The 24,918-nt window shown below is 55.6% G+C and overlaps 4 protein-coding genes across 4 annotated transcripts; 2 read left to right on the plus strand and 2 right to left on the minus strand.

The window, feature by feature from the left end:
- Positions 1 to 2,601: 2,601 nt before the first annotated feature.
- NCLIV_057830 (conserved hypothetical protein) lies at positions 2,602 to 10,728 on the plus strand (the record flags this gene model as incomplete). The annotated part of the gene is made up of 10 exons (XM_003885339.1): positions 2,602 to 3,886; positions 4,684 to 5,733; positions 6,090 to 6,181; positions 6,476 to 6,611; positions 6,835 to 7,109; positions 7,399 to 7,616; positions 7,920 to 8,184; positions 8,536 to 8,629; positions 8,917 to 9,369; positions 9,815 to 10,728. The coding sequence occupies 10 exons, from the start codon at positions 2,602 to 2,604 to the stop codon at positions 10,726 to 10,728; spliced, it is 4,782 nt and encodes a 1,593-aa protein (XP_003885388.1).
- Positions 10,729 to 12,304: 1,576 nt separating this feature from the next.
- Positions 12,305 to 13,945, minus strand: NCLIV_057840 (hypothetical protein; the record flags this gene model as incomplete). Its single annotated transcript, XM_003885340.1, has 4 exons — positions 12,305 to 12,603; positions 12,845 to 12,952; positions 13,089 to 13,287; positions 13,901 to 13,945. 4 exons carry the CDS (start codon positions 13,943 to 13,945, stop codon positions 12,305 to 12,307), a joined length of 651 nt encoding a protein of 216 aa, XP_003885389.1.
- Positions 13,946 to 15,721: 1,776 nt separating this feature from the next.
- NCLIV_057850 (conserved hypothetical protein) lies at positions 15,722 to 21,570 on the plus strand (the record flags this gene model as incomplete). Its single annotated transcript, XM_003885341.1, has 4 exons — positions 15,722 to 16,780; positions 17,221 to 17,613; positions 17,988 to 18,443; positions 19,297 to 21,570. 4 exons carry the CDS (start codon positions 15,722 to 15,724, stop codon positions 21,568 to 21,570), a joined length of 4,182 nt encoding a protein of 1,393 aa, XP_003885390.1.
- A 1,203-nt stretch (positions 21,571 to 22,773) lies between these two features.
- Positions 22,774 to 24,716, minus strand: NCLIV_057860 (putative prefoldin subunit 5; the record flags this gene model as incomplete). Its single annotated transcript, XM_003885342.1, has 4 exons — positions 22,774 to 22,942; positions 23,413 to 23,507; positions 23,956 to 24,120; positions 24,606 to 24,716. The coding sequence occupies 4 exons, from the start codon at positions 24,714 to 24,716 to the stop codon at positions 22,774 to 22,776; spliced, it is 540 nt and encodes a 179-aa protein (XP_003885391.1).
- Positions 24,717 to 24,918: the final 202 nt, after the last annotated feature.

Genomic DNA, 24,918 nt, shown 5'->3' on the forward strand with positions numbered 1-24,918 from the left:
AGCGTTTTCACGGGTCTGCAAACGGAGACACTCGCTCGTGTTGGTGTGATTCTCTACCACATTCCGCGGCGGTCCGAATATCGACAAGACACTCTCTACGCCCTGTTTTCCTGTTCCTCGCAAGGAGTCTGAACTGTTCATTAGAGCGTAGATGTGCCTCCTGCGGTTTCTGAAAGGACGGATGTTTCTGTGGAGGTTTTTCTTGTCTTTGTCGCCCTAGAAGGGACATGACATGTAGCGGAGTCGTCCTACACAACAACGGGTACAGCCTGTCGGCAGGGGGTTCGAAGGAAGCGCTTTTGGTGAGCGAATCTTCTTCTGATGTGGTAACCCCTGTCTTCGACAACGACCGACAACGGATACTTTTTCTCTACCGACGAATTTCTCGCCTCAAAACGTGGATTGCTGTGCCTGAAAATGGTAAGTCTATCTCTGACAGCCGTCCATCGGAAAACAACAGACAGGACTTCGAAGCAAAGTGCATGTACGAGTAAGATGCAAGATGCGTCGGAAATGGTTTTCGTTCGGGTTTCTCATTCATGTGGATGCATTGCGATTTTTCCACGGTTCGATCAGGGGTCAGCGTGAACATTGTAGTTCTGCTGAATATATTTACACGATTTTAAGTGGTAGATACGGAACAAACTGTCTCCAGACGTTCTTAACCCAGCTCACGGTGGGTTCCCCTGTCACTGAGAAGCGCCGGGCGAAAATCCGTAATTGGGACGTCGCCTTGTCCTCAGAAAACGGTTCGCGCCTCGATCTAATAAAGAACTGACGAGAAAGACACACGGGAGTAAAACAACGTTCAGATAATAGAGAAACGTCCTTGCAGCGAAATGTACCAAACCGTGAGCACGCATATCGACATCCTAATCATTTATCTACCTATATATATATATGTATATGCAGTTGGTACATGCATGAAACCGTACCCACTTTTTGCCACGCGAGGAAGATATATTTCCCTACAAATTTTCTTAATTCGAGACATGTTTGTTCGGTAAACTTTTTCGAGCCGGCTCGCACACACGCGTGTGTCTCATTTTAGACCGGTTTCACACACACACAGGCAGACTGGAACAGCGGTTTTCTCTCGAGATGTGAAGAGATATATGTATATATATCTGCTGAAAGTGTGTTTGTGGAATAGGGAAGGAGACTCGCAAGGAAGAAGCTTTGTGATTTGACAGCAAAACGATAACGGTTTCTCTCCAGGCGACCATGCTTCCTCAGCCAAACCCTCCCCTCTCAGCCGCAAAGGTGCATGCACGGCTACCCGGCGAGAATCGACGCTTACTTCTCGTCCACGTTTATTCACGGTCTCCACTTTAAACTCTCGGTTCCCCTCTTCTGTCCAGCTTAACTATTTTCTTTCCCGTTGGTCTAGGAGAGAATGTCGCATCCCTTCGGGAATTTCCTCGCTTTGCAGGGGTCTGAGTTTGTGCGCACCTTTCTCTGCTAGCTACGACTGGAAAACCCTCACGGGGGTCTATTATAGATGCTTTTCTCTCCGTTCCCCCCCTTTTTGCAAATCTTTGTCTCTTCGTCTTCTGTCGAATCTCCGCTACAGCTCCTACGTTTCTCAACTGAACTTCCAGCAACAGCCTCAGCCCACTCCAGGCCTGTCTCGCTGGCGTAGCACGCCAAGTCGCCACACAGGGAAACGCCTCGTCAGGAAACGTGAGTACTTCTCTTCTTCTTCCCACTTTTCAGCTGTAAACTGCTTTTCCTTCCTTTCCCCGTGGTTCCCAATAAGGTCGCGTCCCTTCCGCCTCCTTCTTCTAATTCCAATTTTGTTTCGTTAGCTTCTAATTCCGTTTCCTCTGCGACTCGTTTGGGTTCTTCTGTCCTGTCCCTCTAGAGTTCTTATCCCCGAGCCCTCACTTTGCTTTCTCTTCACCCTGAGAAAGAGAGAACAGGGGAAGGAAAGACTGTTTACGGAAAGCCGTACGGGGAAGGCAGAAGAGAGAGCGGGGCGGAAAGGCGTATGTACAGAAAGGTTGGAAGAGGAAAATAGAGAGCGACGGAGCGCGCGGGGAAAGGCGAGAGACGAGAAGGGCGGAAGGAACAGCGGCGCTGAGAAGGCTGAAACGAGAGTTTTCCAGCTAGAATTCGAGCATGGACCCGAACGAAGCGAGCCAGAACAAGGACCGACTGTGCAATGCTGATACGGAGATAACGAGATGGGAAAAAAAAGAAAGAAAACGTTTCAACCGGCGAGCAGAAACTCAGTGACAGGGTAACGGCGGGAGAAGAAGCGGGAAATGAAACCGAAAGGCCGTCGTCTTATTCATCTCTCCCTTTCTCCTTTCGCTCGCCTTTCCTTGCTCTGTTTCTGTCTATCCCCTATCTACATTCGTCGCTGTCTTTGATGCTCGTTCCCCCTTTTCGTCTCGTAGTGCTGTCGGCCGGCAGAGACACTCGTCCGCCATTCTCCCTTCTTTGCTGCGCGCTTCTTCCTCTTGCGAGTTTCCCTTGCGTCGGTGCACTTTCCTTCCACATTCTGTCTCCTTCCCTACCGGCTGTTTCTCTCGCTTGGCCGGCTGTGCCGTTGCATTTGTGGGGGTGTATCCGCCTCACTCCTTCTCTTTCCGATCCATGGAGACACACTCGCCGCCCGGAGACACGGACCCTCCGAGGGGAATCGCGGTGGCGTCTCCTCCCTCTGACTGTCCAGAAGCTGCGAAAGAGCGAAACTCCCTCCCAAGGCAAACGATCGAAGGCGAGCGAAAGAGCGACAAAGACGAGGCGTCTTCTCACTCTTCCTCTGTCTCCTCCGTCTCCTCTGAGTCCTCTCTCTCGTCTGTTCACTCCTCCCCTGTCTCCTCTATCTCGTCTGTCCACTCCTCCCCTGTCTCCTCTCTCTCGTCTGTTCACTCCTCCCCTGTCTCCTCTCTCTCGTCTGTTCACTCCTCCCCTGTCTCCTCTCTCTCGTCTGTTCACTCCTCCCCTGTCTCCTCTCTCTCGTCTTTCCGCTCTTCCTCTGGCTCTTCGCTGTCTTCTCCGCACGCGGCATTCTCGCCTCTCGCGTCTCCTCCCGCGTCGACTGCTGGCCGCTCTCTGAGCCTCGAAGCGGGCGAAGCTGACGCGGATCCCAGCAGCCGCGAAGGAAACGAAGAAGGGCGGACTCAGAGTAGTGTGTCCTCCGCCGCGTCTTCGCCTCGGCCTTCGTCTGAAGTCCCTCGCGTTCGTCTCTCCTCAGAGGCCTCGCGCAGCTACGTGGTCTCCGTTTCAGACTCGGCAAGTTTCGCAGGAAGAGCGCAAGGAGTCCAAAACGAAGGAGACGCCGCCCCCGAGGACAAGGTTGCTCGGCGACGAGAGAAAGCAAAGCATCAATCCTCAAGCGGCAATCGAGGGACAATCCAGTTGGAAGAAGAAATCTCACCGGACCCGGCATGCAGCAGATCTCTCAGTTGGGTATACTTTTCACCCACCTCACGATCTTCTTTAGATGGCGTGGAACTCTCTCAGCCTGTCCCGCGTTTCCCTCTAATCACCTACCGCGGGAGCGACTCGGCGACACAAAAACTGATTGAAGAGAAAGTCGCTGCGCTCTCTCACGCGCCGTCTTCCTCGTATGCTTCGCATGCTCTTTCTTCCTCTCACCCGCCCCATTCCTCTCTCGCGGCGTCGCGTGCGCCTGGCGCTGCCTCGGCGTGCATCGCGCCGCCCAGGGGAGATCCGCAGAGAGTCGTCGCAGAAGGCGAACCACAAGAAGAGAATCAAGCAGGCTGGTCTTTTCAGCCCTTTGGAGACTTCGCCTCTTACGTCTTCCGATCGCTCCTGACCGCCGAGAGGCCCGAGCGCGAAGGCGAGGCAGACGCGGCGGTTCCACCTCTCCCCGAAGCTTCTCTGGAGCCGTCGGAGACTCACAGCCCAGAAGGTGCGCTCCACCGAAACTGCGGCCGCGGCGAGAGACGCGGGCGAGAAGTGGGGGCCGTGAAACGCTGGAAAACGCAAGCAGAAAGAAAACGGAAACACACAAGACAGCACTCAAGGCAGGAGAACAGATGCGGGAAGCATGGTGGATGTGTGAGCAGAGTTTGACAGAGAACTTCCAGGCAAATCGAAAAGACAAGACGTCCCACACGCAAACAGATCAGCACAAGCATTTTGTTAGTGGACACGTAAATTGTGTGTCTATACAGAGATACTTACCTGTAGGCATATATTCGTGCATGCATATATTCGTGTATGTATGCATGTGTATGTAGAGGCACGTGCTCCACTGGGGAATGGCTATAGAAGAACAGAGGCAGGCGTGTTGACATCCCGGTGGTGATTTAGGGTTCCTTCCTGTGTCTCTGTCTCTTCGGCGCCTTCCGCGCGACGTCGAGTTGCAGTAGCTGGAAAAAACTAGGCTGTCCCAGCAGGGTGTGAGCCGCCTTTGCATGCGTTTCGTACACCTGTTTCGAGACAAGTCGATGACGAAAACGAGTCCAGACCAAGTGGGGGCCGCCCACGCGGCGCAGATGCCGGCGGGCATGTGGGGAGTTGGGGAGGCCGAGACTCCTCTACAGAACGAAACGTGGATGCAAACACGACGCAAACACCTGTTCGGTCTCTCTCTTGAGTTCTGCTTTCTCTCTTTCGGCTTTTCGCCTTCTCCGTCATCCTTCGTTTTCTGACGCCTTCAGTCTGGTTCGGCAGTTTTTCACGCGTGTGTGTTTCGAGTGGCAGAACCGGTGAACACGTGCGACGACGTCAGCAGCCCGGACAGCGGGTTGTTCTCGTCTTCGAGCGACGACGAGCTATTCTTCTTGACTCCGCGCGACCCGCCCCGTCGCTTTCTGTCGCTTCGCTCTTTCCACAAACGGCCGATGAGTGAACGTTCTCTCTTTTTGCACCGTTCTCGGCGACGCGCGGAGGGCGAAGACTCCGGCGGACGCACCCGTCACTCTGATGGAGGCTTCACCGGGGACCGGGTTCTCGACCGGACGCCGATTTCAGAACGCAGAGACATTCCCCGCGACGGGCGAGACCGAGTGTCTCTCCGAGGACAGACGCAGCAGGCGGCGAGTCAAGCGATCGCAGAGCTCGGTGCGAAGACGACGGAAGAGAGCGAGGGGACAGCCATGCGTTTAGGCTCCGGAGATGCACGCGACAGAGAGGTCCGACGGCGCCACAGCCACCGAGAAGACGGCGGCTCGTTTCCCTTCTCGACCGACAAAGCGCAGCGCGTTCCCCGTCAGGACGCGCCTCTCGGTTCCGTCGCGTCTTTCCATCGAGAGAGAGGGTCGTCGTCGCATGCGTCTCCTCTGTCTTCGGCGCGGATGCTGCATGCCACGACTCTCGACTCGTACTCCGAGCTGCTTCGAAGTCCGCAAGACGCGTGGAAAATCCAGAAATCCCCGACGATGCTGCTCGCGGCGAAATGGCGGAAACGCGCGCAGGCGGCTGCGGTCGCCTCCGAGCGGGCGCGAGCCGCTTCAGCGTCTCTGCCGTCTGTGGACGGGAGAAAGAAAGGCACAGGCGACGACGGCGAGTCCAGGAAGAAGAAAGAAGCAGAGGCGCTTTCGCCCGAAGAACGCGCGCTGAGAAACAGCGCCATCGTCAGCCGCGTGGCCGCAGCGGCTGCCGCACAGGCCGCGCAGGAAGCCGCGGAAAAAAGCGTCCAGGCTGGCCTCGTGGAAGCTGCGCTCAAGTTTCGAATGTCCAAGGTGACTCTCGAGGAGTGGATGAAATCCCCGGGCATTCAACAAAGACGGATCTGGGATGTGATCCTTCCAGGTGCGAGGCGTGCCCCCGGGCGAAAAAACACGCGAGTTGCGCAGACGAAAATGTGGACACAAAGATGAGAGGAACGGGACAGGCGACGTCTGCGTTTTCTTGGTGATGGCGTGCGTTTGGCTCAGAGAATCAACACCGAGTCAGCGCTTCACGCTGTTGTCTTATCTCCTGCCGCTCTCTAAGTACTCTGCTTTTGTCGCCTTCTCGCGTCCTCGTTCCCGGCTCAGTGTGGTCGTCACCGCTCAGTCGCTCCCCTGTGTGTTTCATCTGCTTCGTCGTCAGTGTAAACGGCGTGTGGGGTCGAGGAGTCACAACCTGCGTCTTTTTCTCGCTCGTCGATTTTCGTTCTCTCTCAGCAACGCACAACAGCGCCTCCTGGAAGGTTGCCGACTCGACCATGAAGCGGCCTCTCCTCGTTCCCATGATCAAAAACTGGGTTACGTGTCAGGTAGGCTGAAACTCGGTCTTGATTTCCCTCCACGGCGGTGTCTCTTCTCGCCCTCTTTGTGTGCGAAATGGCAGTCAAACAGCGCCTGTCGATGTACGCCGTGTGTGTCTCCAGCGTCGCGCATGCACCCGTTTGCGCGCATCGCTCGTCTGCTTCGCTCTGAGATCCCTTCCGCGTGTCGCCGTCCTCGTTTAGCTGTTCTCTTTTCCTTTTCTCGCGCGCGTGGTGCGATATCTCTCCTTTTCGCATTCGCCTCTTCTGCGGGGCCCGTTTTCTTCGCGCTGTCCCATTCAGCACGTCAACATCACTGAGCAGCTGCGACGAGGCATCCGCTGGCTAGATCTCCGCGTGTGCAAGTTGGGCGATGCGACCTTTGAGAAGGTTTCTGCCTCTTCCGCTGCTCCTCGAAAGGGCCAGGAAGAAGCAGGAGGTAAGAGACAAAGTCGTGCGGTCCGACTGCGGAGACTCCGACGCGAAGAGAGATCGCAGAAAACGGAAACCGTGGGGTGGCTGCAGCGCCACGTGGACACGCTGAGTTTGCGAACGAAATCCCACGACGCACACAGACCGCTTTTCTGTCTTTTGTCCTGGCTGTCTCACGTCTTCTGCATTCCGCCGCGCTTTTCGTGTCTCGCGTCTTTGCTTGTCTAAAGATTCCAAGCACCCCATTCCTGCTGTCCAGTCTTCGTCGCTCTTCGCCGAGGTCGAGGGGTCTGGCGGTGACCAGAGACGGGGATCTTCGGAGAAGAGAGCTGTGACAAACGAACGCGAGAAGAGCGAGGGGGGAGACGAGGACCGACGGAAACTGACAACAGACAAGGAACGAAAAGCAGATCACGAGAAGAAAGTCGCCGACCTCCTCCGCGGTCTACGTTCCCTGCGAGCCGTCCCTTACTGCGCCCATGGCGGTGTTTGTACAGTCCCACTGGTGAGAGCTCGCACGACACCCAGAGCCGAAAACAGTCCGTGCCGCCTACACCTCGCCTGTCCCGTGTCCTTTCTGGCTGCGCCTTCAGGGTTCGGTTTTTGTTGTGCGTCCAGTTGTGTGTTTCCACTTTCGAATCGCAACCGTCCTCTGAAGAGCACAAAACGGCCGTGTCTTCACTGTCGATGCCAATGTGCAGCTTCTCTGTTTCGTCTTTGTTCGGCCGTGCTTTCTCTGCTCGCGGACGTGTTTCTGTCTCCTCGGTTGCCCCGCGCGTGTTCTCCTCTCGCAGCTTCCCGTTCTCGGCGACGTTCGAATTTTCCTCGAGGCGCATCCAACCGAAATCATCATCCTCAGCCTCGTCGCCGATCACGGCGTCTGCCAAGGGACATTCTGCAACACCCGAACTCTCAATGCGGGCGAAGTCGACTTTTACCTCGGAAAAATTCTCGGGGCGTTTTTGGGTCCTCGACTACGCCGAGACACCACGCTCGAGCAACTTTTGAGGCGGTAAGAAGCGGCAGATCACGACAAGACAGAACAGGCAGACGGCGCAAAACGAGGAAAGCGAGAGGAGAGATCGCACGGACGGGGACGGCAGAATACGTATCTAGGTGGAGACGCTGATGGCCGTCAACCGTGTTTAAACGGATTCGCAGTGGAGGTTGCGCGTCGCATCTGCGTTTGTTTGTCTGGTGAGAAAACGTGCTCTCTGCTCTTTCGTCGACCCCTGCATCCATCTGCTCGGTATCCCCAGGACGCCAGCCCGGTCGCTCTCTCTCTCTGCCTGTTTTCCGGGGCGTTTCCGTGCAGAAATCAGCGCGTGATCTACTTTTGGAACCACGAAGAGCGTTGCCTTCCTCCCTTTGAACCTTGTTTCGCCTGTCTCAAAACCTTCTCTCCGGCTCTCTCGTCTCCCTCTGTCTCCGCGACGTCGCGGTTTCCTTCTCGGTGCGTCGAGGGCACTGACAGCCTGGCCCAAGCACGCAGAGAGAAGGAGCGGGAGGCTCTCCACGACATTTCCCTGTGCACCTGCGAACGAGGACACCTTCAGGCCTGGCTCCGAAACGCCCATCTGGTGAGTTTCCCATCGCGTCGGGAGTGGTCGTCCCTCGGCGACGGCCTCGCCCGTTTCCGCCAGCCACGCGCCGCCTCCCCCCCAGCGCACTGCGTTTTACGACGGGGCTCACACAGTTTAGATCTGCGACACGGGCATGGGCGAAGCGCCGTCTCTGTCGCAACGCAGCGGGTGTCGCTTGAGTCTCCGTGTCTCTTTGTGGCTGCGAGCTATGCGCCCCACTGCCGTGCTTCTTCTCAATCGCTTTCTCACCCGTCGGCGGCCTCTTCGCTCTTACTGTCTCATGTTCGAAGGGCGTTTTCCCTTGCCATCTGTTACCTTTTGCGCGTCGTTCGCGGGTCTTCCTTGCAGCTGTTCTGCACGGACCCTCCTCCAGAGGACGCCGTCAACGACTGTCAAGAGTCCCTGCGTCGAGTGTGCCAGAAACTGCACGCGGGCCAACGAGGTGAGGTTTGTGAGAGAGGCCGGGAACAAGGAGAAACGGGAGAATTCGAGAAACAGACACGATCCGAAGCAGAGAATATCGGACGCGAGAGAAGTTCAGAAACAAAGATCCGACGCGAGAGATGGAGGGGAGAGAACAGGAGGCTGTGTCTGTATGTCTCTTAGAGTTGCTGTTTTGAGGAAGGAAGGACGCGACCAACCGTTTAACGGCGCCTGATGGTGGGGCTGTCTAACCCATTTTCTGCTCCTCGAGTTTTGGTTTCTTCGATGCATGTGCCTGTCTCTCAGATCTTCAGGCTCCCCGCGACGGCGCGGTTTCTGCGTCGCCCCAGCCGAGCCCGAGTTCCCCTGGAGTGGAGCCCCGCAAGGACCGGCATGCGCCTTCGTCTCTCGCTGTCCCTGTGTCTCCCGCGCGTCCGGGATCGCTGATTCCGCAGACACCCGTCGCCGACTTTGTGTCTCCGTCCCTCACGCTCTCTTCTGAAGGGAAGGGACACGTCTCTCGCGAGTCCTCGTGTCCTCGTTCGGGGGCGACTTCGGGGTTGAGTTACTCTCGGTCTCCGTTTCACACCGGGAAAACGGTGGTGCTCAAGAGCTGGAGAGACACCCGGGCGGCGAAGCCTGAAATCCTCATCACGCACCTCGACGCCTGGCTGCAGGAGCGGAAAGAAGAAGCATCGCAACAGAGAGGAGCCGACTACGCATATGGGAATAAACCGTTTGTGCTGAAGATGCTGTGTGGTAAGATGCAGATGGTCAGAGTCTCTTTGATTGTCGCTCTGTCTGTCTGCCTTCGGACTTTTTCCATAGTTCGGCAAGTCTCCTGAAAGGAAGCGAGCTTTTTCTGTCGATGTGTTCTGTGCGGTTTTTTCCCGAGTCGCGCGTTTCTCAATGTTGCTTTCAACGCCAAGAAGAACACACACTCGAATCCCGCTCTAGCCGGAGTACGTTGTGTCGACAAAGGGGTGCGGGATGCATCTCCCTTTCTTGCCTCTTTCACTACTCCCGTGTTCGATGTTCTCATGTGTCGTTTCAGCAGTCCTGTGAGCAGCCCGTTTCTCTCGCTGTGGATGTTAGTGTTTCTGGTACTTGCGTGCGTGTCGGTGAGTCTGGCGCTTTTTCCTTTGGCCTCTCCCACGTTCGCGTTTTCTTTTTCGATTGGTTTTTTTTCGTAATGCGTTCTCAGGAGAAGTCACAGCTCCGGACTCGCTCGGTTTGCATGTGGTTCTCTATTGGACGAAGCAGGCGCAGTCTGCTTTGCAAAGTCTGCCCCACGGCATCAAAACGAACGCGAAGACGACGAATCGCCTTCTTCTCCGATTTTTAGTCGAACAGAATCTGCTCACGCGCGAGCTGAGAGACGCGCGAGCGCACCGCCTCAACAAGGCCCTGCGGCGTGCCAAGCGGAAGCGACACAAGAGGGAAAGAGAGCGGCGCAGAGAGCAGGCCGGTAGCGCACTGCGCGAAGTCAAACCAGAGGAAGAACGGGACGTCGGGGCCACTGACGAAGAAGAAGAGACGAAGGTGATTTTAAGGCAGTTGGAAGATCGAGACGGTCTCGGCGAGGTTAAGGGCCTGCATGTGCTGAACGCGATCTCCCATGATTTCGTTAACAAGCATCTGACCCAGTTCATCGTTCAACTCAACCTAGAGAGGCCAGACTACAGTTCGGCTTCGCTCGCGTCTTCCCCTCTGGGACCGTCCTCTTCGTCGTTGCTGGGCTACGCCGTTTCTCAGTCTCGTCTCGCTTCTCCCCTTTCTTCTTCTCCACGCGTGACGAGCCGCGTTTTGCCAGCGCCGAACAAGACCGACGCGCTGCAGACGGTCGCGGGGGAGGAAAGGAGGTCGGAGGCACACGACGAGCAGGCAACAGGAAACCAAGGAGGCGAGGCAAGAGAGGGGTTGATGAAGGGGGGGGAAGAAGTGCCTGGAGGCGCGCACGATGACACAGGACAGAAGAAAGAGGAGCAACTGAGCGAGACGGAAAACAGGCTGTTTGAGAAGGAGGAGCCGGTTTCGGTAAACGCCTGGGCCGCAGAAGTCGCTCCAGCCGGAGACAAAAGGGAAAGTAAAAGGAAAGGAGGAACGGCGAGAGAATAGCGAAAGGAAGAAGAGTCGTATCTTAACGAGAGAGGAGCCCCGGTGAAAGGAGAGACACTGCGAGGGCGAGGTGACCAATTCCCCGAGACGACTCAGGCGAAGACGCCGAGGAAGAAACGGACGGCGACTCTATGCGACAGTGGCTAACTCAAAAAGCGGCTGCAGCCGTACCCTCGGGGAGATCCTGCATGGGAACCAACCAGGGAACAAAAAAGGGGAAGACACGATACGTAAAAGGAGAGCAGAAAGTCCGAGGGGAGAATAAAGCTGGTAGTGATGTGCCGTCTCCTGATCAAAGAGCCAGGAGTCTCCAGTCGAAATAAAGAGACATTCGTGCTGTTACATTTCGTCGTACATCAGTGTAGCTTGGTGAACCACTGCGGATGTGGGCGCTGTCTGCGTCGGGGCTCTATTGTGGCAAGACGTTCACGCGAAATACGCAAGAGAGAAGGCGACAAAGAAAGACAAAAGGACAGGCAACCGGTTCAGTTCCATTAGTCACGCTAAGGGACAGTCTTTGGTGTGTCTTGTTCACTGCGTGATTAATTCTCCAAAATCGCTCTTCGAATGTGGGCGTCGAGAGGTGTACAACAAAGACTATTGTAGTCTTGTCTGCTCTATCTCACCTCTCACGCCTCGCTCCCTTTTTTTCCAATTTTCCCCCTCTCGCATGCTCTGTTGTGCTTCAATCCCTCGTTCTGAAGGAACTGTGCCGGCTTCGTCCAGCAATATATATATATATATATATGTATATATATATATATATATATATATATATGTGCAGGCCTTGTATACACGCATCGGGAGGGGTGGAGTGCTATAAACGTTGCGCCATAATCGCGCAGCTCCTGTGCCTGTGAGTTTCCACGTAAATCTGCAGAAGACGGTAGTCTGCGAGCACGAGTGAGCCAAGGCGAGAGCCACAAACGCACTCGTTCTGTCAGCTATAGGATGTCATGAAAACAAGATGTTTTTTCGAGGCCAGTGTGGTTTTGCTGTCAACGTGTGTCATTTCCGTAGAGGACCTTCAGTAATCAATTTTGTCTGTCCAAACAGGGGTTGGCTGCGTCGCGTGCACGGGGAACTGCAATATTCTCGGGCTTCAAGGTTTTCGCCTCGGCGACACCTTGTTTTCTTCAACTGTTGTTTCTCGTACGTAGCTCCTGGCGTGGCTGCAGGGCGCACTGTGTTGTTTTCTGGTTTGTGTCCTGGCGTTCCCAGAGCAGGAGAAAAGGGTACAGCCCAGCCACTAGGCGCATGGCTTCTAGGTCTCTGCGAGCGATTTACAGTGGTGCAAGAAATGAGCTACTCGCCAGCAAAATGTCAGCCTGTAGCTGGAGTGAAGCTTCTGTTCGTATTGGCACAATCGCTGCTGAGTCGCAGGTGGCCAAAGACGCGCAAGCGGGGTCTCTGCCTTCGGCGAGAGCAGATTCAATTTTTAGTACAAGGCACTTCGTAAGACCGACGACAGATAGCAAAGCATCATATACTGTAACCAATATACAGAAGGGTAAGATATAAACTGACACGCATGAACATCATGCAGCAGTGAATGCATCACTGCAAAAAGCAACAGTCAGTATGTCGCAATCCCCAGGATGTCGAATGACCTGTAGGAACCCGTATCGATGGAAGACACGGAGGTACCCACGTTTTCCACACAGCCGAGTTTCAGCCGGCGAATGTGTACCTGGGGGACTACCGATGGCCTCACGGAAGGCCGGTCTGTGACCCGAGGGGTCAGGTAACCCGACTCGCCCGCATCATCTTCATCGTCAAACTCCGAACACACGCCGCCGGCGGACTCGGTCGTAGACCAGGATTCGGAGGGCGTCGACGGTTCCTGTCCCTTGATCAGCATCCAACCTGCACAGGCTGCAAAGCCCAAGAACACATGCCAAAGCCGTGCTTGTGATTTTAAAAGGCTTACCCAAGAACGGCAACCGGGGGGAACTGTCTGAGGTGCTAACGGCGGCACGGGGAGAGACGAGCGGATTTTCGATCAAGCGCGCCGGCGGCTCAATACCAGCGCTTAAAGACGTAGCTGACGCAGATCACTTACAACAGGCGCGAAGCCTGCACGGCACGACCGAATGCGATTCAGAACCACGCCTACCTGCTGCTGACTTCTCGGGCACATCATGGCGTGGTGAGTCGATGATCTTCCCGGTGTATGCAGCTTCGTCATCCAAGCCTCCTCCCATTTCCAGATCCGGCTGCATGGCTGAACGAACGCCACAACAGGAATAAGAACCAACTCACATTCTCACATGCGCGACTAGATAATCCGGCGGTCCCATGCACAACAGTGGATCACGTGCGGTGGAGAGAAACGGCGAAACCGTGCATTTTGTCCTCACCCGTGTCTGTGTTTGTGCCTTCGTGTCCACTGTCAAAGCCACGATGGACCTCTTGGGTCAGGAGGTCCGTCAGGAACCCGAAAAGGCCGTGAAGCGGACGAATAGGAAACAACCGCAAAAACAGTCCAAGCAGTGCAAACACGGACAGCAGCAAGACCAGCAGAATGGGGCTGACGGGAACGAAATGCGCCCCCGGTTCCTGATTTGATCCCCCAGAAAGAAACGCCAGTCCGTTCGAACGAGAAGAGAAAGATGCAATTTTGCTCAAAGCAGATGGCAACGGGATACAGCAAACACAAAGTGTGCGAGACAGTGCCGTGGAGGTCCAGAACGATTTACTGGCTCCCAATCTCGTACCACTTCGCTTTCGTTTCACATAAATGAAACACAGCAACACTCTGAGCGGAGGGCTGGGGGTTGTTTCTACAGGGTGTAACTCGTGTCATCCGTATGCACGTTCGAACAAACGGTTCAGTGGGAAATAGCTAGCTTGGCAGTGTCAGAGTCCTCTTATCCTAGCTCGTGTCTTGCGAATCTGTGCAGGACTGCCTCGGGTGAGTCAACGCATTTTGACTCTTGTCTTTTGCCCACTTTGGAACAGCAAAGTTGTGAGAGCAACCTAATATCCTCCAGATCGTCGTAGCGCAAACCGGTCACTCTACAGGAAGTCGGCGTTTCTTACGCTTCTAACAATGCCAGGTGATTTCCTTGGGCAAATCGTCACACCAAACAGAAGGGCTCACTGATCGGGTCAACGGCGCCGGCTAAAACAGTTGGAAGCCGAATACCTGTCGTGATGACGTGTTGCTCACCGCTAGATTCCGGTCGGTAAACCCAACCAGATCGCACGTGTACATTTCCACACGGTGATCCTGAAGCATATCCCTCGCCATCGACCTGAACGGCGAATTCGCTTTTCATAACCGCATTTTGGCCTTGGCGTGAACGCTCTCGCTTCCACGGCAAATTTGTTTTTCCCCCTGCGCAGTGCCGTTCTGGTGTCGGAGGAGTGCTTCCCAGCCAGGACGGATCGCTGAGTTGCCCTTCATTTTTCCTGAGATATCGCGCATTGTCCAAAGAAATGTATTTCTTGAATGCGCGAGAAACTAGCTCTGAAGACTTGTCGGTTTTCGATGCAGCCACAAGGCATTTTATTAACTCGACCAATCGTCACTGTTTGGGGGCACGTCTTGGCCGCACTGGTACACCAACACGCCGCCTCAGCGACGAATTTGCCGTTAAAAGCGTACATCGCTGTTGCCCGTAGTCGTAGCATATTTACAAGCAAGTGTCGTCGCCCGCACAGGACCACTGCTCTTTCAACTTTGCTTGGGACGGTATCGACCTTGGTTCCCTTTTTCGTCTGCTGGCCAGAAGACACAATCGAGCAGCAACGGCCAGGAATGCTGAGCAAAAGAGAGCAACTTTGTTCAGAATCAGTTTGCGTGTAGGTCACGGAGTACACCCGTTCTCATATGCAACTCAACAAGAGTTGCAGGACACTTGAGGCTATAAGGCACGATAAAAAACGGCAGCGGAGTGCGTTGTGCTTCGTGACTCCTCACGGAGTAGCGCTCGACTAGTGCCAAACGTCACACCCAGCTGGCCGCTCCCCTAGTGACGCACAAAAGGCTTTGGCCGTGTGTTCACAGAATTTACAACGTCTCTGATAGCCCGCAAAACTTGTTGGCGTCTCTCAAACCGCAGGTGTACTACTCTTGGTCGTCCCACAGCGTCCGGTTTCGGGCCCATGAAAGTCAGTTGCATCTGCATGTCAGTTCCCTGCCTTTTGTGGGGCAGTTGGGATAACCCCTGACTGTTTCATTAAAATTCTCTCCAAATGTATTGAGCGATGTGTCAACGCCTGACGGACAGCCACCCTTGCTTCGTCCAAAACCCGTTGCAGAGACGGGGCGATAAACTGGTAGACCGCGAATCTCTGCTGAAAAGGTCTGCAGCTATCTTAGAAGCCCAGTTTTTGCAGTTCGCGTCTGTGTTTGCAATGAATATAGACAGTCTCGATGACACTCGTGCGTTGGTAGCCGTACAAATACTCAGTGGGCTACATGGCCAAGTTGACCATGTGGTTGTTGGTGTTGCACGTGAGCAGATGAAAGCAGATCACGGCAGCGGTTGGAACCGCTGAGGCATTTCAACACACGCATGACGGTGCTGAGAACACACTGCGAAGATTTATGTTACTTGTTTTGCAAGAAACCAGGTACTTCAGCAATACGAGTATATCGCGTTGCTTCCCTCCACCTTGTGTGAACGTACTCATCGTCTCCGGAACGTGAGAGAGATGAATAATATTTCTTCGACGGCGTCCACAGTAAAGGCGTCGCGCTGTCTAATGGAGATTTCGCCTTGGTCACATGAGGGCACATAGAAGGCATGGCACGAAGAAAACGTTTTTCGAAGAAACGTTTGAAAAACGGAAGCTGGGACTTTGGCAGCGCACGCCTCAGAGACTTCGTTTCTCCCATTCCCCGTGTCCGTAGCGAGGCCGCCGGGTCCAGAGCTTGGGCGGCATGCACTCTTCCATTGGTTTTCCGCCAGTTGTGTACATCAACAAGCAACTTACCTGCGAACCGACGTTGGTGGGCTGAAAGGTGGGATGATCACAGCCGATTATGGCCACCGAACACTCGGACTTTCCCGAGGCTTCTGATGATGCTGCTTGTCAGTCGGCGGATTTCGGCCACGGGTCGGTGCCCGTTGGACGGCAGGAGTCTCGTGGTTCACAAGTTCATTCTGCGGATGTCGAAAAGGTCCCCCCTAGTTCTTCTCTACAGTCTTCCGACGGCCTTACGAGGGATGATGGACAAGAGAAACCCGCGCCCACAAGGAACAGATTCCGGCCGACAGTGTCATCTGAAACGAGCACACAACGCCATGGCGGAGGACGTCCCGCCACCGCCCCCTCCGTCAGGAGGAAGGCTGCAGAGGAGCTGCCAGGGCTACGCAGGAGGACCAAAGAAATTCTTCGGGCGAAGAAAGCCAGGAAAGATAAACACTTCTCTAAAATTGCGTTCATCAGTTCCGACCCGAATTACTACAACCTCCTTCCAGTGCAACCAGCCGTGGGATGGTGGAAATGCGTCTTGATGCATCCGAAGCATTCGCTCGCATTTGTTTGTCGCCTGGCAAGTAACCTGGATGTTATCATTCCCGACACGGTGTTTTGCTCGGGTACGGAATGCTTCTACATTTCCAGTGGTCCAGAGGGAATGCTAGGCACGCCAGATAGCGACGCTCTCAAGCAGGACCACACTGGCGGAGCAGGTGCGTCCAATGGCTGGGTCATCAAGAGCGACTTTTCAGCGGCAAAGCTGCTGGAAAACAATCTGTTCACTTGGATGCATGCCGACGAGCAAGCGAGGCTAACAGGGGAGACTGGCCAGCTGGCGCCTACTAAACGTCGCACCTCTACCCCGGGGCCTTGGAACAACCCAGAGAGAAGCGAGCAAGGGGGCGACCGCAGGCAGCGAGGATCGATCTCTTGTGGAAGGACAAGTCAACTGCTCGAGGGTACGGGTTTGGAGGCACAACTCCAGGCGTCACCCCCTTATCCAGCTGCCGTGATGAAGCAGATGCACTACATGAGGAAAGACTGCAATATCACCAAGGCTGTCGATCTGACTACGCTGAGTTCCGTTTCCTCAGACAGCTCGGTAGAACGCGTATATCAGGTCAGCTCACACCGACAGTCTCTCTCTCCCCCGAGCGAAGCATTTACAGATAGAGACAGAAATCTACACGTATCAACATGTTCACGCATCAGCCTCTTCAAACAGTGTGCACACCAGTCGCGTCTGCCATGATCGTGAACAACTAGATTTCTCTGGAGACTGCCTGGGCGAAAGTTGAAGCATACTGAAGGATCTTCAAATCAGTGAACCTGGGGCTGAAGGGACAGTCTCCGCTGACAAGAAATGTATATTCCATGATGCAAATGCATGCCGAAACGTGAGCGTGGTACGCATGTGGAGAGGCCCCGTCTACAAACACGCAACGCGCTTCTTTGCTGGGAGAAGGGGACCTGCCAAGCGATGCCTCAACAAGTCGTTCTCGACTGGAATCGAACGGGCCTTATGTGCTTCGTGGGCAGAACCCTTGTTCGCTGGTGCAGGCTTTTGTGAGGGGCAAACTGCGAAGTCGCTGTCAGCTGACACGTGTCTGCTGGAGTGCTTGTCGGGCGCCGTCGGGATTCACGCTCGTCAATCGGTTGACTCCTCAACAGGCTCGGAATCTCGGGGGGGACTTGACATCCCAGTTCTGCGTTAGCTGCGACAACCCCACGTTGAATGGCGTGTCAAGGACGGCAGAAGAAGAGCAGCTGCGGAAAGCCGATCCAGATGAAACGAGCTTCGACGTCTTTCCAGTTGCAGGAGCGACGCTTGCTGCCGCTGCGCAAGTCGCCAAATCAATCTTTCACTTCACACAGACGCTGTTCAGAGTGTGGTTGGAAACCTTAGTCGTCGACTTGGTAAAAGGACCTTCCAGCACGTGGTATTTCATCCAGGTACGCTCAACACCAGCGACTTGGGTAACAGACCCCGCACGTCGTCCTGAGACGACATCTACCAGAATAGAACGCACAAAGGGCCTGCCGACCAAGTCCGCGAGTGGAAGCACCTACGAGGAGATAGCAGATCACTTTAAAAATGCCTCGGAACAAAGCGGGCGTCCACGCCAAAGCATCCCTGGAAGGCCCGCCGCGGGGGACGTTTGAGTCAGCGATGGAAAAGAAACATTGCTGCAGGGGGGGGGGGGGGGGAAGATTCGGCGAAAAATCCCTCAACCCTCAACCGACACAGGGAGACGGCTTGGCTTGGTAATGCACCGGTTGCGATTGGTCTCCGCTTCTTCCGGTTTTTCTGCGAAACAATGGTGTAGGTGAAATCGTTTACCGTTCGACAAGCATCACCAACGATGCCAATCACGTTCTCTTCTTCGGCGGCTGAACCCCCAGACGAGAGCGAAGACGACATCGGCGAGCGCCGCAGAAAGAAGAGCTGCGAAAACATCAGCCGTTTGGCAATTCCGGCCATGTGTCAGATGTGTGGGTTAAAGCATCGCAAGCAAGATCTCAGCAAGACCGTGAATTTGCGAATGATGCTCGAGACCCAACACCACATGAGGAAACGCGGGGTTGACATTCTTTTCTTCCCTCTCTCCGGAAGACTTCAGCTGTCTTACAACTATCCAGTATGTTCTCTATGCTATTCACTATACTTGGCCGAGCGGGAGCTGATCAAGGCCGAGCTCGACCTTGCGCAAGCTCTGCGCCAACCGATGCCTTCCAGAGAGCCGACTTTCTTCAGTTTCACTGGCGTCTTGGACGCGATTCAGGTGAGCGAGGCCAGTTGCTATTCTCCGCCGTTCGGGCAGGATTTTACACATTTCCCCGGTGCGCCACGCGGCCGCAGGACTCCACAAGAACTTTTGCCCCTGAATCGATATAGACATCGCTTTTCCCGCATCCATTGCGGCTCTGACTTGTTCCACCTCGGCCCGCGTGTCCCCACCGGACACGGTACGTTCCTCTGCCAGGGATCCAGAGAGAGACAGCTGGGTTGGGTTCGCTGACGCCTGAAAAATTCGTGACGCAAGCGTTCACGTGCCACAGCAACACACGAAGAAATCGGGCACAAAATGTGGGAAACAACCCAGGAAAGTAAAGGCCGTTTCTCGACGGTCAGACCAAAAGAAAGACGCTTGGAGTGTTTCATTCCGCTAGTGTTTCCTTACTTCCACTATCCGACTTTAACTACATCGTGCGACAGAAACAGGTTAAGTGCCGGCAGAGGGTGACGGGGTTTTCTGAACTACCACACGCCGAGACATCCAGTCCTTCCACTAGGCGCGACGTCTCCTCCGCGGAGCTCCTGAGTGCATTTGCCTGCGATAGAGCGTTTTGCGGTTCTGAGAGTCATCGTAATCTTCCTCGGCATACTGGTCCTAGCGATCAGTCTCTTTCACACAGAAAACTCCCACACGGGGCGGGCGGCCCCCGCAAAAAAAACTCTGGCTAATTGTCACCGTTTCGAAAACAGCCACACACTGAGGACACTTCACATTGGAGCATCGACGTGTGCGAACGCCCGTCCCTCGGTGAGAACGGATGATGTCGCTGCGTCGTCTGTGCACAAGCACTTTTCTCCGTCAAGATGGATGATGTTGTGTCCTATCGCCCTCTTCGCAGAGCAGCACGCAACCAGATGATCCTTATCTGATTGACCTTCTGCGTTCCTTCAACAACGCACCTCCTCGACAAACAGCATCTTTCGCGGAACAAGGCAAAGGAGACAACGAACACAGCAGCATTAACCTGCAGATCGATCGGGCGAAGGAACGTGATCCGCTGCTTGCCTTTGTCCATACGGACGAAGATCCCCGAAGATCAGTTGCGATTCCAACCGTGCAAGGGAGTTCCAAGCCAAGGAACTCGGTCGCGTTCTCGGTCCCCTCGACCTCGTCCCTCCCACCGAGCACGTCGTCTCTCACCGCTGCTCACCTCTCCCGTCCCGCGCCCGGCGGTTCGCCGTCTTACCCTGTTTCTCCTCACCACCCTTCCGCTGCTTCGCACGCCTCGGCGGCAACTGCCGGGCTCTCGGCAGGCCCGACAGCCCCCAGGGCGTCTTCCAAAAGCCGGAATCCTCCCCGACATCGCATCTTGACTGGCAGCGGCGCCGCCGTTGCGCCTCCCAAGCAGACACTCCGGGGAGGCGAGGCTGTGATGGGAGGTTCCCTGACGAAGGAAGACCGTTGCCGTCAGTTGCCTCCGAAACTGTATCAGTGGCGCATGATGCTCTTTGTCCATTCGCTGCAAGATCTGCCAGGTCACCTCTTGCTCCCAGAGGACGAGAAGCCTGTTTCCGACGATGAGCGTCAGGAAGTCGACTCGGCCAGCTCACAGAATCCCTGTGGTCCCCAGATAGCGATTGAACTGAAGCTTTTCGGGTCCACCATGATGGTGCCACTGGCTACGCCGGAACTGCCAGGCAGCACGCTTGCCAGCGGTTCACCAAGTCGTGGGCTGGGATCCACCTCCTCTCACCATTCTGCGGAAACGGGGAACGCCTCTGAAGGGGACTCGACAGCGGATTCTCTGGGAGACGGACCTTTGGGCGTCGCCCCCCACTACGTGCCAATCAAGCGCATCATCGTTTTGTACCTCTTTTCCGTATCTCCCACCCTGCACAAAGTCTTCGAGGAAGAATCGATCGAGTTCCGCCTTCTCGCGTCTGCACTTCCACGAACATCCACAGATCGTGGGAGCGAAAGCTCGTGTCCTTCTGGACCTGCTTCCTCCCCGAGTCAATCGTACCCTTCATCCTCGGTCTCCACTTCCCAGTCGCGCACCAGGCGCAGTCCAGTTGTTTCCGTTTGTCCTGCTTGTTCCCGCCCCTGTTGGGTACCCTACCACTCGCCGCCGATGGTCCGGCGCACCGATTTCGGCCCGACGGCGCGTCTTACCGCTGCCGAGATCACGGGGCAACGGCCTTACTCGGCAACAGCCCGAGCGCCCGCGTCAGTCTGCGCTGCATGCAAGTCCCAGCCCTGTTTCGACGTGTCGAGATCCTTCCCGTGGGGCCGCCGGCCGCAAACGGCGAGCTCAGCCCCGGGATTAGACAGACCCCAGAGCTGCAGCCGCTTACCGGGGCCGTCGGAGAAACGCAGATCAGGCATATACCGCCCCAGCAGCACTACAGCGCTCAGCAGAACGTCGGCGACTGCGGCGGGGCAAGCTGGGAGCGTTGCACTCCATGAAGTCGCAAGTGGTAGCTGCAGCCTGCAGCGACTGATTGGCATGAAGCACTCGAAACAGCAGACCTACGTGTTGCTGTTTGCGACGCGGGGCAAGGGCCAGGTCCGGCTGCGTCTTGTCCTCGGTCTTCACCAGGACATGCAAGTACCATCGCAGTACGTGTGTGTGCGGCCCTACGCGGATGCGTTTCTGTCAGCTCGACCCTACAGCAGCCCGTGCCCAGTTCCGGCGGACTGGATCGACTGCTTTGCCGGAAGCGGCGGCGGGTTCCGTTCGTCAATGCCAGTTAAACAAGACCCAGGAGGCGCGAGCAGCGCGGGCGCTCTCCAGAAGCAGGTGCGGCTGCGAGGCAAATCTGAGAGGCCTCCGCCAGGCGCTGCGTCCCGTCAAACGGCGTCGTCAGGTAGTCCAGGACTCGCGAGCGCCAGGGTTACGGCCCTTCCGTCGGCAGCTTGGAACAAGGGAGCCCGAGGGCTGGGGACCGAGAGGGGGGGGACTGCCTTCGGCAGGCCGCTGAGCGCGGAAGCGTCGATTTCTGCAGCGAAAAAACCTCTTTTCGGGCTTCGATTCAGCACGTCACAAGACTCCGGGCGGCCCCCAGTTGTCGCCCCGCGGCCACACAAGGGGGGCCGGCGGCTCCAGATGGAGAGAAACGCAGCAGCTGTACGAGGCGTCTCACCAATGTTCATGCTGGACCTCGAACGCTGAGGCGTTTTCTTCCACACACGCTCCACAGTGGACTGCGCGCTGTGGACCAAACTGGGAACTGTAACGCGTCACTTCAGCGATAATAGCATGGAAAAACGTCTGATTTTGATCAAACACGCCGCGCATTAGACGTGGTTATTCCTCTAGCCTTACACCGGAGGACCGCCAAGCACTACCGCACATTACTCTGCTCGTGAGCTGGACCAACTGAAGAACGGGGGAGAAAACACCCGTGTGTTTTCAAGATCACCCAGCCAGGATTCTAGACCACTCACGCACAGAGAGTTTCCGGGTTCGAGAAAACGGCATCCCTCCACAAAATTGGTCGCAAGGTTCTCCGTGTCCAGAGGATGCTCCTGACCGTTGCCTTTCGGATATATATATATATATATATATACATACATATACATATATACATATCTTTGCGCACTGTGGATTCACTAGCTTGGTGGAAAGAGCTCCTCGACCGCCAGTTTAATTGAGTGGATCTATGCAAAATCGTAGCGCGCGCACCACACAGGGGCACTCGTAGACGAGATGTGCAAAGGCTGTGTCAGCTGGCCCCTTCGTTGTGAGCCGTGCTGGCGATAAGTGTGACTGTCTCCGAAACAGAGCGCCGTCTGCTTAGACCATTTTCGCCTGTCACTTTGAATAGTCGGCAACATTCTTTCAGGGGTAGCGGTATTGTGTGTCGAGCATCCACAACCATTGCTGACCTGTGCGCTGCTTCACTTCCCGTTTCCACTCGTGTAAATTATACGTACGAGGCGATTGCGATATGCATGCGTACGGCTGCGACAGTGTCCCGAGATCCGGCGGCTCTTTTACCCTGTTCACGTGCACGTCACGCGGTCGATTTCAGCAGCCTAGCGTAACGGCGTACCGAACGAACGACGCACAACCCGCCCCTCGCCTTTGAGAAAGACGGTGGATTGCAACGAACTGCTTATGTTTGCGCGTTTATGCTGACAAGATGACACACGCTGGCGTAGCGCCTAGAAATTCGCAGTGCTATCTTGTGCACCCGTAAGCAGCCACGTGTGTTTGTTTGTATACGAAAAAACGCACGCCCCGAATCCCGATTGTTTCGCGCGCACTTTTGGCTCCACCGTCCCCTCGCTCAGCTGACCCCCACTGGAGGTCCACGGCACCTGCACGAGAATCGGACATCTGCTCCGTTCCAACTCGGAAAAAAGAGTTTTTTCACTTCGGCGCGGGCTGGGCGCCGCTCTGCTGGAGCTGTTGCTGAAGCAAGAGCTGCTGTTGGAAGTATTTCTGCTGAATCATGTTTTGTGCAGCTTCAGATTGGCGTTGCTTCTCGGGTAGAATCTTCTCCACCTTCGCCACTTGCTCGTTCACCATGCTGACGTTCCTGAGAGTTCACCAACCGTTGGAACAAGATGCAGGGGTTTCGTGACACATCCTTTCACTCAGCACCGGTGAAACACGACCAACCTCTCTTTTTTTTGCTGTGCGTACACCCAGCTGTCTACGCGCACGGCCCCTCGTCTGCCCGAAAAACCTTCCGTCCGAAACGAACCTCGCTCATGCTGGGCAGGAGTCCAGAGCAAAGGAAGACGTGCGTGTTTTCCACTTCAATCACCGCTGCTCCACGACGATGAACAGACCGCCGCCCCCCCCGACGTTTCCCCAGACACACGAGAAAGAGCCACGCGTCGGATCTGCCGCTGCATTGTCTCCCGTTCTGCAATCTGGACGAACGACGACTTCTACTCTATCGACTCCGCACGCGCGCCTTCCACGTCCGCTCGGCCGAGACGAGGAAGGGAGCACCCAAACAATCACAGACCCGCACAAATCGCCACAGGCCTCAACACTCACTTGTCGAGACCCTTCTTGGCATCCTCGCAGTTTTTCTCGATCAGAAAACCTGTTCCAACGTCCACGAGGAGCTTCTTGCGTGTCACGAGCCGACCCTGGCAGCCCCAAAACGCACAAAGGGAGAGAGACGGGTGACGTGAGATTTGAGGAAAGACAGCGGCCCCCCCTTCCGCTTCGGAAGTCGCCTTCCAAGTGGCGAAGCTGGGAGAACATACGCAACGCGCCGGCTCCGGCTTTTCGGGTTCCGGCTTCCGATTTCCCGCAGCGGATCTGATGCGGAGAAGACCCGCACGAAAGAGTCTTCACATTCTGCGTGTTCGCATTCCGCCTGGGGCTGCGCGTCCACGGAGAGAGAGCACAGAGAAGGGGCTCTTGAGGCAGTGCAGAAGAGATGGCGCTTCAAAAAGAAAAGGGACAAGATACACCACACGGTGTTTAGGCACATCGCCGGGATTGGGAGAGGGCCGTTAGACCCCACCAGAAGCACAAGGAATTGCCGTGGCTCCCTTGAGCCGCTCTTCGAGGCGACCAGGTTCGTCTTACCTTCACGTAGACGGAGCTCGTGAGTGGCACGAGAACTTCTGCCTGGTCTTCTTCGTCTGTCGCATCTCCAGGACTCGCGAACTTGTTCAAGGCCTCTCTTGCCTCCTGCAGGCGCCCGCTGGCCATGCGCAGAGTGCGCAGATGAGCAGACAAGTTTTGCACTTCCTGTGGCCGATTCAAACACCCAGAGCGCAGCACCTCCAAACCACAAATGAGACGAAAATCAAAGGCCTTTCCCGAAACGGCACACGTCCGCACTCTGTTCGCGCCCCCAGAAAAAACTGCGAGTATCCGTCTCTCCTGATCTATCCTCATCAAGCCATAAACAAAAGTGGCTTCCTCCCTCTCTAGAGATATATGGGCGCAACAGGGTGAAGTTAACTGTGGAACCTAGAAAACGTTTTGCGTTTCGAGCAAGTCCAAGCCTGTGAAAACATCCGGAAAAGTGAAGAGTCCCTGGGCACTTGTGTGACGAAAACAAGGGAGCCGGAAGCGCCCGGCTGCCTTGCGCACACGCGACGGGAGTGGGGCTTCCCGTCAGTTCGCGGTTGAACCAAACGCCTTCCTCGTTCTCCTTCCCCTCCTCGCTGGACTCTGGTTTGTTTCGCATGCACGTTGCGCTCTTTGTTTTCCGCGGAGGTCGCTCTCACCGCGTCAAGTTGCTCCTTCACCCCCACGAGTTGCTGGAGGCTGAGGGCGCCCAGACTGGCAGGGGTGCGCGAGGCATGGCTCGACGCGATGCCTGCATCAATGGCAGCCATGTCGACTTGTCCAGAAAATTCGAAATTGCGGGTTGTGCACAGACAGAAACGGCGAAGCAGCAGAAGAGAAGCGACAGAGAGGCGCCGAGTTGTGTATAGCGAATGGCGCTGCAGAGGAGAGAGAAACAAATCTCGCTTTAAGAGCCTGTTTCGATGGCGGTAAGAGACGCCGCGCAGTAGGCTGTCGCGAAAAATAGAGCGA

Source organism: Neospora caninum, chromosome XI (assembly GCF_000208865.1).
Source record: "Neospora caninum Liverpool complete genome, chromosome XI".
NCBI classification, from domain to species: domain Eukaryota; phylum Apicomplexa; class Conoidasida; order Eucoccidiorida; family Sarcocystidae; genus Neospora; species Neospora caninum.